The sequence below is a fragment of the Chiloscyllium plagiosum genome, chromosome 21 (assembly GCF_004010195.1).
Source record: "Chiloscyllium plagiosum isolate BGI_BamShark_2017 chromosome 21, ASM401019v2, whole genome shotgun sequence".
Taxonomy (NCBI): Eukaryota; Metazoa; Chordata; class Chondrichthyes; order Orectolobiformes; family Hemiscylliidae; genus Chiloscyllium; species Chiloscyllium plagiosum.
In genome coordinates, this window is record NC_057730.1 from 23,767,033 (window position 1) to 23,781,061 (window position 14,029).

General features: G+C 39.7%; 1 protein-coding gene across 1 annotated transcript in view; it reads left to right on the forward strand.

Moving 5' to 3' along the window:
* The first annotated feature begins 2,174 nt into the window (after window positions 1-2,174).
* LOC122560664 (ankyrin repeat and fibronectin type-III domain-containing protein 1-like) overlaps window positions 2,175-14,029 on the forward strand; it is an 868,051-nt gene continuing 856,196 nt past the window's right edge. The window contains exons 1-2 of the mRNA XM_043711556.1: window positions 2,175-2,373; window positions 9,650-9,747. Coding sequence (XP_043567491.1) covers window positions 2,320-2,373; window positions 9,650-9,747 — 152 coding nt within the window. The 5' untranslated portion in view covers window positions 2,175-2,319. The remainder of the gene's footprint in view (window positions 2,374-9,649; window positions 9,748-14,029) is intronic.

Here is a 14,029-nt window from a genome sequence, read left to right on the forward strand (position 1 = left end):
CAGCTACAATGCTGGCATCTACCTGACCATGTAGAAAATTGCCCAGGTATGTCCTACACATAAAAGGGGGACAAATGCAACCTGGCCAACTACCACCTATCAGTTAATTAAGTGATGAAACATATCATCAACAGTACCTGCTCAGCAATAATCTGCTCAGTTTGGGTTCTGCCAAACAGCTACTAACCTCATTTCAAGCTTGGTTCAAACATGGACAAAAGAACTACATTCCTGAGGTTGGGTAAGAATGACTGCCCTTGACACCAAGGTGGCATTTGACTGAGTATGGAATCAAGGAGCCCTAACAAATCTAGTATTGATGGTGGGGAAACTCTCCTCTGATTGGAATCATATCTGGCACATAGGAAGATGGTTGTTGTTGGTCTATCATCTCAGTTCCAGGACATGTTTGCAAGATTTCCTTAGGATAGTGTCCTCAAGGAAACCATCTACAGCTGTTCACCTGTTATGGAGGGGGGAGGGTAGGTCAGAGGACCTCCTCGTGCATCTGCTCCTGGGCCTGGCCAAACTGGTCATAAACAGGTCAGGCAGCGGGCCATGGTGGGGGTCATTAGGGCTGATTGCCTGCCCCTCTTCTGCAGGTATTTTAGAGCCCGGACGTCCCTGGAGAAGGAGCACGGGGTGTCTACCAACACCCTCGTGATTTTCAGGGAGAGGTGGGCACCGCAGGGAATGGAGTGTTTTATTTCCCCCTCCAACTGTATTTTAATTTAATTCCTGCCTTACTTTCACTTGTTGATCATGCAGCATTGCCCTCTCTCGAGAAGGGCACTGCTTGTCACTGGCCACGCGGGTGTTTCTTCCTGGTGGTGGAATATAAATAAAGATTTACACACTTCTGGTTTCTCAATGTGTCTGACACCTGCACACACACGACATGGGTGCTGGGGAAAAATAAGAACTCCTGCTGTTAGGTGGTGGTGTGGGGGAAAATTTTTAAAAAGTAAAAGAAGAAAAAATTAAACAGGAGTTCACACGGAAAAAATAAACAGGAGTGTCAGACATATTAAAAAAAGTGTCAGAAGTTCTGTCGGTCTGAGAACTGCCTCTGAAGGAGCTGGATCAGTGGTGAAGGACTCTCCATTTTGGAGGGGGACTGACCTACGAACTGCCTGGACCACACAGTCAGTGTATTCATTACTGCTATTGAGCTTCGTACTAAGGAGGAGAGGTTTCTTTTTTGTCTCTCCCTCTTCTTTAAGGTAAACTTTGTTTTGGATTTTTTTTGTTTTTCTTTATTGTTTATTGTGATTTTGTTTCTAAGAACAGGAGTGTTTATTTTGTCTGTTCTGTGTACTGCTTTTCCTGTTGGTTATAGGGGGACTTGGGATGTTTGTTTTCGAGACCCCATTTCTTTGTAGTTTTTTTGACTATCGACTGTTAGTGTGTCATGTGTATTGTCAATTTATATAATGTTGAATTAAAAATAAAAAAAAGAAATGTTCCTGCCCTTCACCTTTTTGTTCACAAAGGCATTGCCCAATGGGGCGCTGCCTGTTACTGATTTCTTGCCCACAGGTGTGTTTTTCTGGTGTAGAGTATTAATAAAGTTATTTAGTCAGCTGGTATTTTTGTGTCTCTCACCTCTACGCATACATAGGTGCTGGGGAAAATAAGCACTACTGCTATATGGCAGTAATATTGGGGTATTTTCAAGAAAAAAACAAGAGTATCAGACTGTTCATTTTGAGAGCTGGCTCTGAGGGAGTTGGATCAATGTCAAGGACTCTCAGCATGTAAATAAAGGGTGAGTTGGTGATGGGATACCTGATACTCCTACCTCTGTGGAGTTATTTCTGGAATAACTTTTAATCAGTTCAGAAATAAATTTCTTGCAGTAGTTTTTTTTCATTAAAATATAAAAGAGCTATGAATGAAATTTAAGTGGGGGAAGTTATGCTGTCACTCCAATCTGAAATGGAATTTGGCCTTCCTTGAAGATTTATTGTCCAATTTAACACGTGTTTTATCAATGAGTGTGAACTGGCATGGAGCATTAATGTATTAATGTATATGATGTAAAGCACTGGTAATACTCTATAACTACTGACTGAAGTAATGACAGAGGCATTTCCAAGCTGGATGAAAAGAGATCACTTTCTCAGTGTGAGGAGCTTACTTGACACTGGAACTAAATTGAGGAGCTGGTAATGAATGTTATAGTGGGGGAATTTGATTTAAGAAAAAACAGTTTTGTAATCATATGTTCTACCCAAATACCCCAGCTCAATATAATGGAATTTTGAAATATTCTGGTACTTAAATTAACTTTTCCAGAACTAGATTTTCGATGGGTTAATGAATAAGCTGTGTGGACTTGGCTTGCTGTTGACTTTTCCTGTCCTATGCCGGGTGAGCAAAATTTATATTCTGATTGTTATTTTTCAGTATATTGCTGAGGATAAGTAACCCAGCATTTATAGCTATCAGTTGTGTGTAAAAGGTTTAAACGGGGGTGTTAAAAATGGCAGAACATTAAATCAACCATTTTAAAATTGTTAAGGAACTGAGAAAAAATACAGTAAGTTAAACTAAATTGAAAATTACTAAAGATTAATCTCAAGGAACAATATAAGGTGAATGCATTGGAAGAAATATTAAATTAAATAAAAAAACTTTTTCTTTAGATGTGTATTCATAGTGAAAAAGTATCAGTGTAGTCATAATTGTTTATTTCCAACTAACTTATTTGGAATTTCCATTTTAATACCCACTTCAATATAGATTAGTTTTCTCTGTACACCCTATTGTGAAAATTATGTTTACCAACAGTTTAACTTATTATAATTCACAAGTATAAGGAAGTATGGTGTGGTGAAATCTACTGTAAGAATATTTTCTGATTTTAAGCAGTCATTCCACCTATACTTTGTTCTTTAGTCAAGTGAGATGAGAAAAAGCAAAAATGAGGGAAAAATCTCTTATATTATAGTCATATGCTAATCAAATAAGCTTGGAGAAGATAAAATTTCTTTTGATTGGGGAAAGTAAGATTTAACTAAAATACTGTCTGGAATTTGAGTAGTTCTCTTTCACTCATATTTAACAGATTACGAGGCGAGGTGAGCTTTTCTGTATGTTTCGTCTAATATGCAGAAGGGTTCCCTGCCATGTTGTAACAACCTTTACAATTGATTATGAGTTTTTGGAAATTGTCTGTCCTTTTTTCAATGCTAGAGAGAGAAATTGGTACAAGAAGGTGGGGTGTTGTTGATGGAAAATACCATCTGTTATGATGTTCAGGCACAAAGATTCAGTTTCTATCATTGAATACTGCATGTCATTCAATTCCTCATGCATATTATAAAATGCCTCATGCATATTATAAAATGGCAGAGCAAGAATTCCTGAGCAAGATGGATTGTTTCTGTTTTAGATTTCATGGAGGAAGTGGACTTTTCAGAGACTATGAAAAGAGGTAGCATATTAGATACAAGGAATGATGTGATTCTCATTTGCATAATCAGTGGCTTTAGAAATCATGGACTGGATATAATGATTTATTCAGTTAGTGTCGGAGCTTTTTTAAAAGTGATGAACACTCTTGCTCACACCTACAACAAAGCCCACTGGATCAAATGCTAATTAGGCACTTAAGTAGCGACTGACAAGCTTCTTGTAATATCAGGTCCCTTGTTTGTTAAGTACCACACTGCCTGAAGTTGCTGGCTGATTTTCTCGATGCAAGTCAGTTGCCACTGAAACCACCTGTACGTAAACTGAAAACGAGGAAATCACGGCCACAGATAGCTGGTTGACCTATTCTTAAATGTCAGACCCTTCATCAGATTTCTAACTTTCATGTTAGCTTTCTTTATTTTATAAGTGTAATTAATGTGATGACAAAAATAAGATGTGGCTGTCTGGATGCTTTCCTTTTTCAAGTTTCAAGCTCTGTTGGTCCTCTTAAGGACCAAATATTCTTATCTAAGAAGGAAGACTATTATTGCCAAAGAAGAAGTGCAACAAAGGTTCACCAGACTTCTTCCTGGGATGCAGGACTGTCCTATGAAGAGAGTTTGGGGAAATTGGGTCTCTATCCTCTAGAGTTTGAAAGAATGAGAGATGAACTAATTGAAAGCTACAAAATACTTAAAGGAATAGGATAAATGCAGATAAGATGTTTCACCTGGCTCAGGAGTCCAGCTCCAGAAGACACAATTTCAAATATGGGGGAAGTCACTGAGGATAACCTATTTTTAGCCTGAGGGTTGTGAATCTTTGGAATACCCTACAGAGCTGTGGAAGAATGTATTTAACGCAGAGATTGACAGTTTTATAAATGCCAATGAAGTGAAGGGATACTGGCATAATATGGAAAAATAATTGACATGGATGATCAGCTATAATCTTATCGAATGGCAGAGAAGTCGCAATGGGCTGAATGGCCCACTGCTGTTCTTATGTTCTTTTGTGTAAAGTTATTTTGTCTTTAATAAGTAAGTGGAAAAGCTTTTCTTATTTAATTTTGATGATTGAACCACAGCCCGAAAGGAATATTTTCTCAAGCTCCCACAAGAATCTGGGCATATAAATGTGCAGGTGAATCAAAATTGACCCCTGCTCTGAACATATAAAATAGGAGCAGAAATAGGCCATTTGGCCTGCAGACCTTGAGCTGACTTCATAATTCAATAAAATCATGGCTAATCTCTTTGTGTTTCTAATTCCATGTTCCCACCTACCCCGAGAACTCTCAATTCCTCTGCCTAATAAGAATCTATTCAATTAGAATTGTTTTTAAGAATTAAAATCCCTACAGTGTGGAAACAGGCCCTTCAGCCTAACAAGTCCGTACCGACCCTCCGAAAAGTATCCCATCCAAATCCATTCCCCATTACTTTATGTTTACCCCTGACTAATTCACCTAACCTACACATCCCTGAACACTATGGACAATTTAGAATGGCCAGTTCACCTAACCTGCACATCTTTGGATTGTGGAACAAAACTGGAGCACCCAGAGGAAACAAGACATGGGGAGAATGTCTGTGTGGAGTTTGCACAATCACCAGAGGCTGGAATTGAACCCGGGTCCTTGGTATTGTAAGGCAGCAGTACTAACCACTGAGCAACTGTGCTATTCCATTGTGTCTTAAAACTATTTAATGACCCCCACCTCTTTCACCACTTACTGCAGCAGAGAACTTCAAAGCTGCATAACTCTCAGAAAAAGAATACTCCTCAACTGTGCCCTGAAAGTTTGACCCATTTTATATCAGTACCCTCTAATTCTGGACTCACCCACCAGAGCAAACAGTCTTTCGTTCCACCTCATCAAGACCCTTCAATCAAGCCATCTCTGTTCTTCTAAACCCCAGTGGAAACAAGACCAACCTGTCCTCATAAGTTAACCCTTACATTCCAGATATCAGTCTTGTAAATCGCCTCTGAACTGCTTTCAATGCATTTATATCCCCCCTGAAATAAGGGGATCAAAACTGCACACAGTATTCAAGATGTGGTCTCACCAGTTGGGTTCCATCCAATTATCTAAAGTTTTTCCAAATGCATAGCTGTTATTTCATTAATGATGGACAAATGTCAAGCTGGGTGGCATATGGTTTCCTGTTTTCTGCCTCCTTCGCTTCTTGAATTTTACATTTGCTACCTTCCTGTTTAATGGAAACTTTCCTGAATCTAGAGAATTTTGGAAAATTAACACCAATGTATCTTGCAGTTCATTAGCAACCTTTTTTTAAGACCCAAGAATGAAGTCAATGGATCGGGAGACTTGTCAGCTGATAGCTCCATCCGTTTGCTTAGTACTTCCCTTATGATTGTAATTCTATTAATTTTCTCTCTCCCTTCTATCATTGGTTTACAATTATTAATGGATTTTTTAAATCCTCGTTGCAACTAGGCATGCCTTATCTCTGAGGTCATTAATTAATCCTGCCATATTACACAATACAATGTTCAATTCCAAAAGGTGCTGTTCCAAGAAACTACTTGGAAAACATTCTCTGCCAGTTTGATTTTTCTAGTTTATATATAGATTAAGGTTACCTATGATTATTGCCATTCATTTATGATAAGCAATTTTTCTTTTTGTGTACTTTGTACCTCATTGTGGTTAGTTAGGGAGTTTATGGACCACTCCCATTTGTAACTTTCCCCTCCTATTCTTCATCTTTGCTCAAACCGATTCAATGTCCTGATCTTTTGAATTAAGATTATCTTTAACTACTGCACAAATGCCATGCTTGATTAACAGTACTACTCCTCCATCTCGACCTCGCTTCCTATTTTCGTGATAGTTAGGAAAGATATTATTAAGCTGGAGAGAGTTCAGAAGGGATTTACTAGGATGTTGCCAGATATGGAAGGTTTGAGTTATAAAGGAAGGTTGGATAGGCTAGGACATTTTTCACTGTAGGAGGTTGAGAAGCGACCTGATAGAAGTGTATAAAATAATGAGGGGTATAGATAGAGTTAATGGTATTTGTCTTTTCCCTAGGATGGGGGATTTCAAAACTAGGGGGCACATTTTTAAGGTGAGAGAGCAGGGATTTAAAAAAGACAAAAGAGGCAAATTGTTAACCCAGACGGTGGTTTGCGTGTGGAATGAGCTTCCTGAGGAAGCTATGGATGTTAGTACAATTCCAACATTTAAAAGACATTTGGATACATACATGAACAGGAAAGGTTTGGAGAGATACGGGCCAGGAACAGGCAAGTGGGACTAATTCAGTTTGGGATTATGTTTGGCATGGACTAGTTGAACTGAAGGGTCTGTTTCCGTGCTGTAAGACTCTATAAGGATATGTGATAAATATATCTCAACATTTAGGATACAGTCGTTGTCGTCCTGAAGCCATGTCTTTGCAATGGCTATCGGGTTTTCTTGCTTACTTCAATGTGCACTATCAATTCACTTACTTTGTGGTGAACACTGGAAGCATTCAGATTCTTGATTTTTAGTATTGACTTTTTCATATCTTTGTAGCATCTTGTCTTGATTGCTGGTGTATCTCTTGGTTTTTCTCTTGACCTCTTCCTGACATTCACTTTCCCATTTTATTATTTACTCACTTAGGTTGTACATTTACTCTTTGATACCTTACATCTTTCTACATTTGGTTCCTTGCCCCCACTATTTAGCTTTAAACCTTCTCTGTTTATGTAATTTGCAAGTGCATTGGCAAGTACATACAAGCATGGTTCAGGTGTAAACACTTCTCCAGTCCCACTTTCTCCAGCACTGGGGCCAGTGGCCCATGAACAGAAATCCACTTCTCTCTCACCAGCATTTACGCAACATATTCATCTCTCTAATTTTATGTGCACCATGACAAATTGCATGCAGATCAAGTAATAATCCTGAGATTACTAGCTTGAGAGTCTGCTTTATAATTTAGTGCCTATTTCCTCTAACTCTCTATGCAGACCCTCTTTCCTGTTTCTACCTATTAGAAAATACATGGAACATGACTAATAGGTTCCCGCCCCTCCACTTCAAGTTCTTTTCCATCCCTGAACAGATATCCCTAACCCTGGCATTGGGCAGGCAATACAGTCAACTGGTCTCTCAATCTTTGCTGCAGAGAACTGTGTCAATCCCTCTCACTATATAGTTACCTACTGCTACAGTTATGACCAACAACAATAACAAAAATCAGACATTGCTGGAAAAGCTCAGCAGGTCTGGCAGCATCTGTGAGAGAAATTAGAGTTAATGTTTCGTGCCCGATGATCCTTCCTCAGAACTACAATTATGACATTCTTTTTTGCCCCCCACTACTTACGTGGCTTCCTGCAGCAAGCTTCCATGCTCTGTTTGTTCATCTATCCTGCAGTCCCCCTCTCACCCAAACAGACTTCATGCCTATTGGACAATTGCAAAGGCTGACTTTCTTGCACTACTGCCATCTGAGACTCCTTACAGCCTCATTCACAGTCACACCCTCCTGTTATTGATTACTAACCAAATCTGAAGATCCTGTTCAAAGATTGTGACTGGTTTCTGCTACAAATAATCCAGGTAACTTCCTCTCCTCCCTGATAAATTGCAGTGGTTATAGTTCAGAGGTCATAAACTCTCAGTTGAAACTGCTTGAATTTGAAATACTTACTGAGGACGTGTTTGCCTGGATCACAATGGTATCCAGGAGCTCCCATATGCTGCAATTTTGATGCTTCATCTGAACTGCCGTGTTTAATGATTCTTAATTATTTAAATGTAGTGTTCACTTACTTCTATTGCATTTTCTATATTTTATTTTAATGTTACCACCAATTTGTTTACTATATTAAAATGTTAAAAGCAGAAAACGTCTTAACCACTTAGTACATGCTTACTGAATAGCTAGCTTCTTTCTTTGTAGCACAGCAAGAACCAATTTCAGCTAGTTCTAATGAATGGTTTTCGGCTTTTGGAGAGATGATTTCCTGCACAATGAAGGAGATGATAAAAACAATGCCAATGAGTTTATCTTATTCTAATACACAGTGCTAGTAATTTGTATGCTAATGTGATTTGCTTAGTTTTTCATAGTACTATTGTTTTGATTGTGGCTGTGCCTCATGATCCATTTTCTCCTAGTTGACAGAATAGCATTGATAGATAGACAAGTGACCAAACGCAGGAGACATTGATGATGTTTCTCAATTTATGACTAACCTTGGTTCACCGACATCAGTGGCAACTACTATTTATGCAAAGCTGTGATTAGTCACATATGTCACTCACACAAGTGTCACTAGCTCCCCTTGGCCTGTTCCCTTTTTGCCATTATTAATAGCAATTTCCTCATGGTATCCATATTGTATGTGAACTTACTAGAGACATTGCAATTAGCTCATTTCTTTCTGCAACCATTCTCAATAGTTTGAAGCTGGCTGCAAGTACATCTGGAGGTAAGTTCCAAACTCTCTGGAGTAGTACTGAGTGCCTCCTGATGAATTTGTTTAACGCCCGTGTCAGTAAGGTCAACTGCAGTTATTAATGGTGTTGTCACTGTTTCGAGAGCTGTCCAAATGTCAACTAACTCAAATGCTATTCCTTCTTCGCCAATATACTGATTAAAAAACAGGATAAATAATTAATATCATTGACTGCTTCTCTTACAGGGTATGCAACTTTGTATGTACCTTCCTGTAAATGTATGGCTTCAAAGTCAAAAGCTTTTCGGGGCTTAGCATATAACCCAGACCTTCAGAGCAATTTTGGGGGAAAGCTGCATTATGTGAAAATATCAAAGGCTGTTGCATTTCATCTTAAAAGAGTCATTTAAAGGGTAGGATGTCTTCCTACTGTCTTGAATAACATTCCTCCCTCAACCAACACCATATTAACAGATGTTTGTCTTATTGAATTCCAGGGGATATTCAAATCTGCATGGCTTGATGTTGCAGCAAGCTGTGGTTGCCTTTAATAACCTATTAGGTACCTTGGTTGGGCACTATTTTTATTAAAATAAATGAGGTTAATATGATTAAATGTTAATATGAATAAAAATAGAAAATGCTGGAGTTACCCAGCAGGTCTGGCAGCATTGCAGAGAAATAGTGTTAACATTTAAAGTTTATGACATTTTATTTGAACTTTTGTCATAAATGTTATGCATGTATTTTGTGCAGGAAAACTAGACCTTAATTTTCTTGATTTCTTTCTACTGGTCTTCAGCGCTTGTTCAAATTCTTTTTTTATAGATGGCTTTTTGGACATTGTCTTGACGCATGCTGGATCTCAGCAAGCAGCATCAACATGGACCTCCTGAAAGGGTAGAGTACAACCAATACATTGTTTAATAAACCTATATTGTGCCAGATATCTATGGTGAAAATGTGGAGGATTGCCGTTTTTTGTTCTGCAGAAGAGGCAAACTTTTGTTTCATTTGCTAGTGTCTCCTTCTCTGTTATCTAGCTCTCTTCGAGACACTGCATGTGAAATTGTATCAATATTAATATGTGGAATTGATGGCTTTCCTCTGTACTTCACATCCCAAGAGTCATTCTTGATTTGTGATTTTCATCTGTGCTCATGCTTTTTATTATGCGAAACCTGGGAATCTGTGGCCAATTTTAATGCTGTGCTACTCAGCACAGATTGAGGATCATACCAGGAACATTTTTGATTTATATAACTTAGTACAGAGTATAAAGGATCAAGAATAAAAACAAGGAAATGATGCTACACCTCTACAGATGTTTAGTCAGATCACATTTGGAGTATTGTGTTCAGTTCTGGGCATCATATTTAAGGAAAGATGTTAAAGTCTTGGAGAGAGTGGAAAGGAGATTTAGATTAGATTAGATTACAGTGTGGAAACAGGCCCTTCGGCCCAACAAGTCCACACTGACCCGCCGAAGCGAAACCCACCCATACCCCTACATTTACCCCTTACCTAACACTACAGGCAATTTAGTATGGCCAATTCACCTGACCCTGCACATCTTTGGATGGTGGGAGGAAACCGGAGCACCCGGAGGAAACCCACGCAGTCACGGGGAGAACGTGCAAACTCCACACAGTCAGTCGCCTGAGGCGGGAATTGAACCCGGGTCTCTGACGCTGTGAGGCAGCAGTGCTAACCACTGTGCCACCGTGCCGCCCTCTAGAATTACTAGAATGAAACCAAGAAATCACCTTAGAAATAAGGAAAGATTAGAGAAATTGAGCTTTTTCCCTGAGAAGCAGAGAAGATTAAGAAGTGACTATTGTTGTGTTCAAAATTATGAATAATTTTTACAGAGTAAAGAAGGATATTCTGTTGCTACAGGTTATATGTCAGTAACTAGGGGTCACAATTTCAAGATTGTCAGCAAAAGAGTTAGGAACGAAATGGGGAGTAACTTTACTACTTAGAGTTGTTAGGAATTGGAATGCGCTGTGTAGGGGAGTGAGGGATGTGAATTCCATTGGAGCTTTCAAAAGAGAGCTGGATATATATTTGAAACTAGTGAATTTGGAGGGCTACAGAGATAGGGCTAAAGAAATGCGCTAGCTGGGTAGCTCTTTTGGGAGCTGGTACAGACACAAAGGTTGAATGGCCCCTTCTGTACTGAAAATTCAATAATTTCATGTTTCTAGTATTAGGCTCATCCCTGAGCCTTAAAATAATTTTATGTGGGTAGGATCTGTGAAGGCAATGCTGTGATCCTAATGGTGAAATTGTGCTATTGAAAGCAAAGTTAGGAGAATGCCATTGTGTAAGAAATGTTTCATGTTTTAATTAACTATGGTTTGTACACATGCTGCAATTTTTAAATCATTGCAATGTCAAAATTCTAAATTTCTCCACTTTCCAGCATTGTAAGACTACTTCCATCAAGAGGATTCAAGTGATTCATAAGAAATCCCACATGAGCAAAACAATTTGTGATGGGCCACAAATGTGGTCTGCTAGTATTGCTCAAGTTCCAAGAAGTTGTCTTAAAAATGAAACAAGCCAACAGTACATCAGTTACAAATATCTACCCTCCTTAAAAGTAGGAACATGTACATGAATTCACCTCATTGTCAACAACAATGTTTTATTTCTGTATAGAGATGTTAATATTGCAACAAGGGAAAATTAGAATATCCCCAAGATATTCTAGAAAAATAAATACTGTTGTATGCATACGATACATCTGCCACCATCAACTGAGGCTCTAATGACGTGTTTGTGGTACTAGGGTTGCTAAGTCTGGTTTCACCTGAGTGGTTGCATTATGAAATATTCTGTCTCCAACCATCCCACTCCCATATTTCATTATCCAATCAGACTAGACTTGTCCTGAGGGACAGGTTAGCTCACATTACTGGACAGCTGGTCTGCAATGCAGAGAAATGCCAGCAGTGTGGATTCAGTTCCCGCTCCAGATGAGGTCATCATAAAGGCCCATTTTCTCAACCTCATCCCTTGCTTGAGACATGGTCATGCTCAGGTTAAACGCACCATCTTGCTGTGATGAGAGAGAAGCCATGGTCCTCTAGGACTGTTGCCCCTTTCACGATAAGCTAAATGCTTTGAGGTAGAATCTATGCTTACAGTATTAACAGAGTTTGAATGCAAACAACCAGGTACAATAAAGCCACCAACCTACTGGCTGAGTCTCCTTTTAATAGATATTCTTAATCCTTTGAATAGAATTGGCTTTTGTTGTCATATATACTCAAATTAGTATAGTGAAAAGTGTAAACATCACCTAGGTATACCTTCTTTAGTTACAAGATCTTAGACAATAGAGAAATAAAATGTCCGGCATTGCAGAAATAAAAGTTCAGAACAGTAGACCATACTGGCACCTAGCTTCGAAACTTCATTGGCTGCTGGCTCCAGACTATGCCAGGCTATGCTTGGAGGACCATGGGACTGGGAGATTGCTTCAGACCACCATTCCAGGCCGATGATGCCACGTTGGGCTGAGGCCGCCATGCTGGGAGGATGCTACAACAGGTGGGGAGGCAGGTACGTCATGCCAAGCCGTGCCAGGAGGCTGCTGTCCAGGCATGTTATGACACATCTCTGGAGCAGGTGGGACTTAAACCCGGGCCACCTGGCTCAGAGGTAGGGGCATTACCCTGCACCACAAGAATCCTTTACATACGTTTACTGTAATTACCTAATTAGTCCATAAAAGCTATTTGCCTTCTGACTTAACTCTTAGGTAGTTATCATCCTATGAAGAGAATTACATACTAACTTAAGACAAGCAAAGTCCTAGCAGTTATACTCATGTACCATATAGACAATGTACCAGACATTACCTTTACCATCTCTGGGTTTTGTCAGTCCCACGAATAGGACAGATGGACCAAAGATGGCAGTACAGTGGTACACAGTTGGGAAGAAGTTGTCCTGGGAGTCCTTAACATGGACTCTGGACCCCATGAAGTTTTCTGGCATCATATTAAACAGGGGCAAAGAAAACCTTGCTAATTACTACCTATCACGCCACTTCAGCTGATGAATCTACTTCTTCATGTTGAACACCTATTGGAGGAAGCGATTTCCTGTGGAAATGACATCACCAACCCAAAGAAACCCAAACATATAAATAGAAAGCAGGAATTTTCGCCTGAGGCCCACTGAAGATGTTACCTAGTAGAGTATCGAAACGTCTGGAAATGAACCTTCCAGCTCAGCGAGCAAACCTACACCCAAAACCTCAAGCTGAGCTACAAATCTTCTCAAAACTCACTGCTCCCAATGTTGTAAACGCAATCTGACCAGACATATAGCTTATACAGCTTCAACAGTACATTTCTGCTCTTATATTCTAGTCTTCTTGAAATGAATGCTAACAAAGTACATAACCTCACACTTTCCCACATTGTATTCCATCTGCAACTTCTTTGTCCACTTTCCTACTGCAAGCAGGCATCGGAGCCGCCCTGCTTTTGCCACGGGACTATGCCTACATCAGGAAACTATAAGAATTCATTTTGGGTTTTAAACAGCAGTCGCAGCTTTAAACCCACAGAACTCAGCAGCTGCCGGTCCGCCCACGTGACCGGGAGATAGGAGACAGCCCAAGGGAACAAAGGGGGGTGCTAGCCCCTGTCCTCACAGAGAGAGACAAGCAGATAATACCCGGACCCGTTTTATATAAACCAATTAGCACCCTATTGTGCGTGCCCTGCAACTCTCCTGGGACGGCAGGAAACATACTATTTGCACCTACTCCAGTGATGATGGGGAACGATCATCCCATTTATCCTCAAATTCCACACATCCTGACAACTAAAAGTAAAAAATATATAGCAGCGCGCGGGAACAGGAGAGCAGCCGAGTTTTGGACTTCGGTTGGTCTCCACCGGCGTTACTGTAGCAATAAACGTTACCGATTGTTGAACCGCACTCTGGGCTCGGACTGATATCATTTCATCCATGCTAACACTACTCTAGTGATTTAAATCAGGTGGATCCTGTTAATTACGAGATCCTTGATTTGGGTTGTTAACCTGGACCAATCAGGAAAGCCCTGGCTGACTAATATAAGCAGGAGATAAAAATAAGCACTACCGCTGTTCGGTGGTAGTGTCAGAGTAAAAATAGGCATTACCAGGAGATTTTA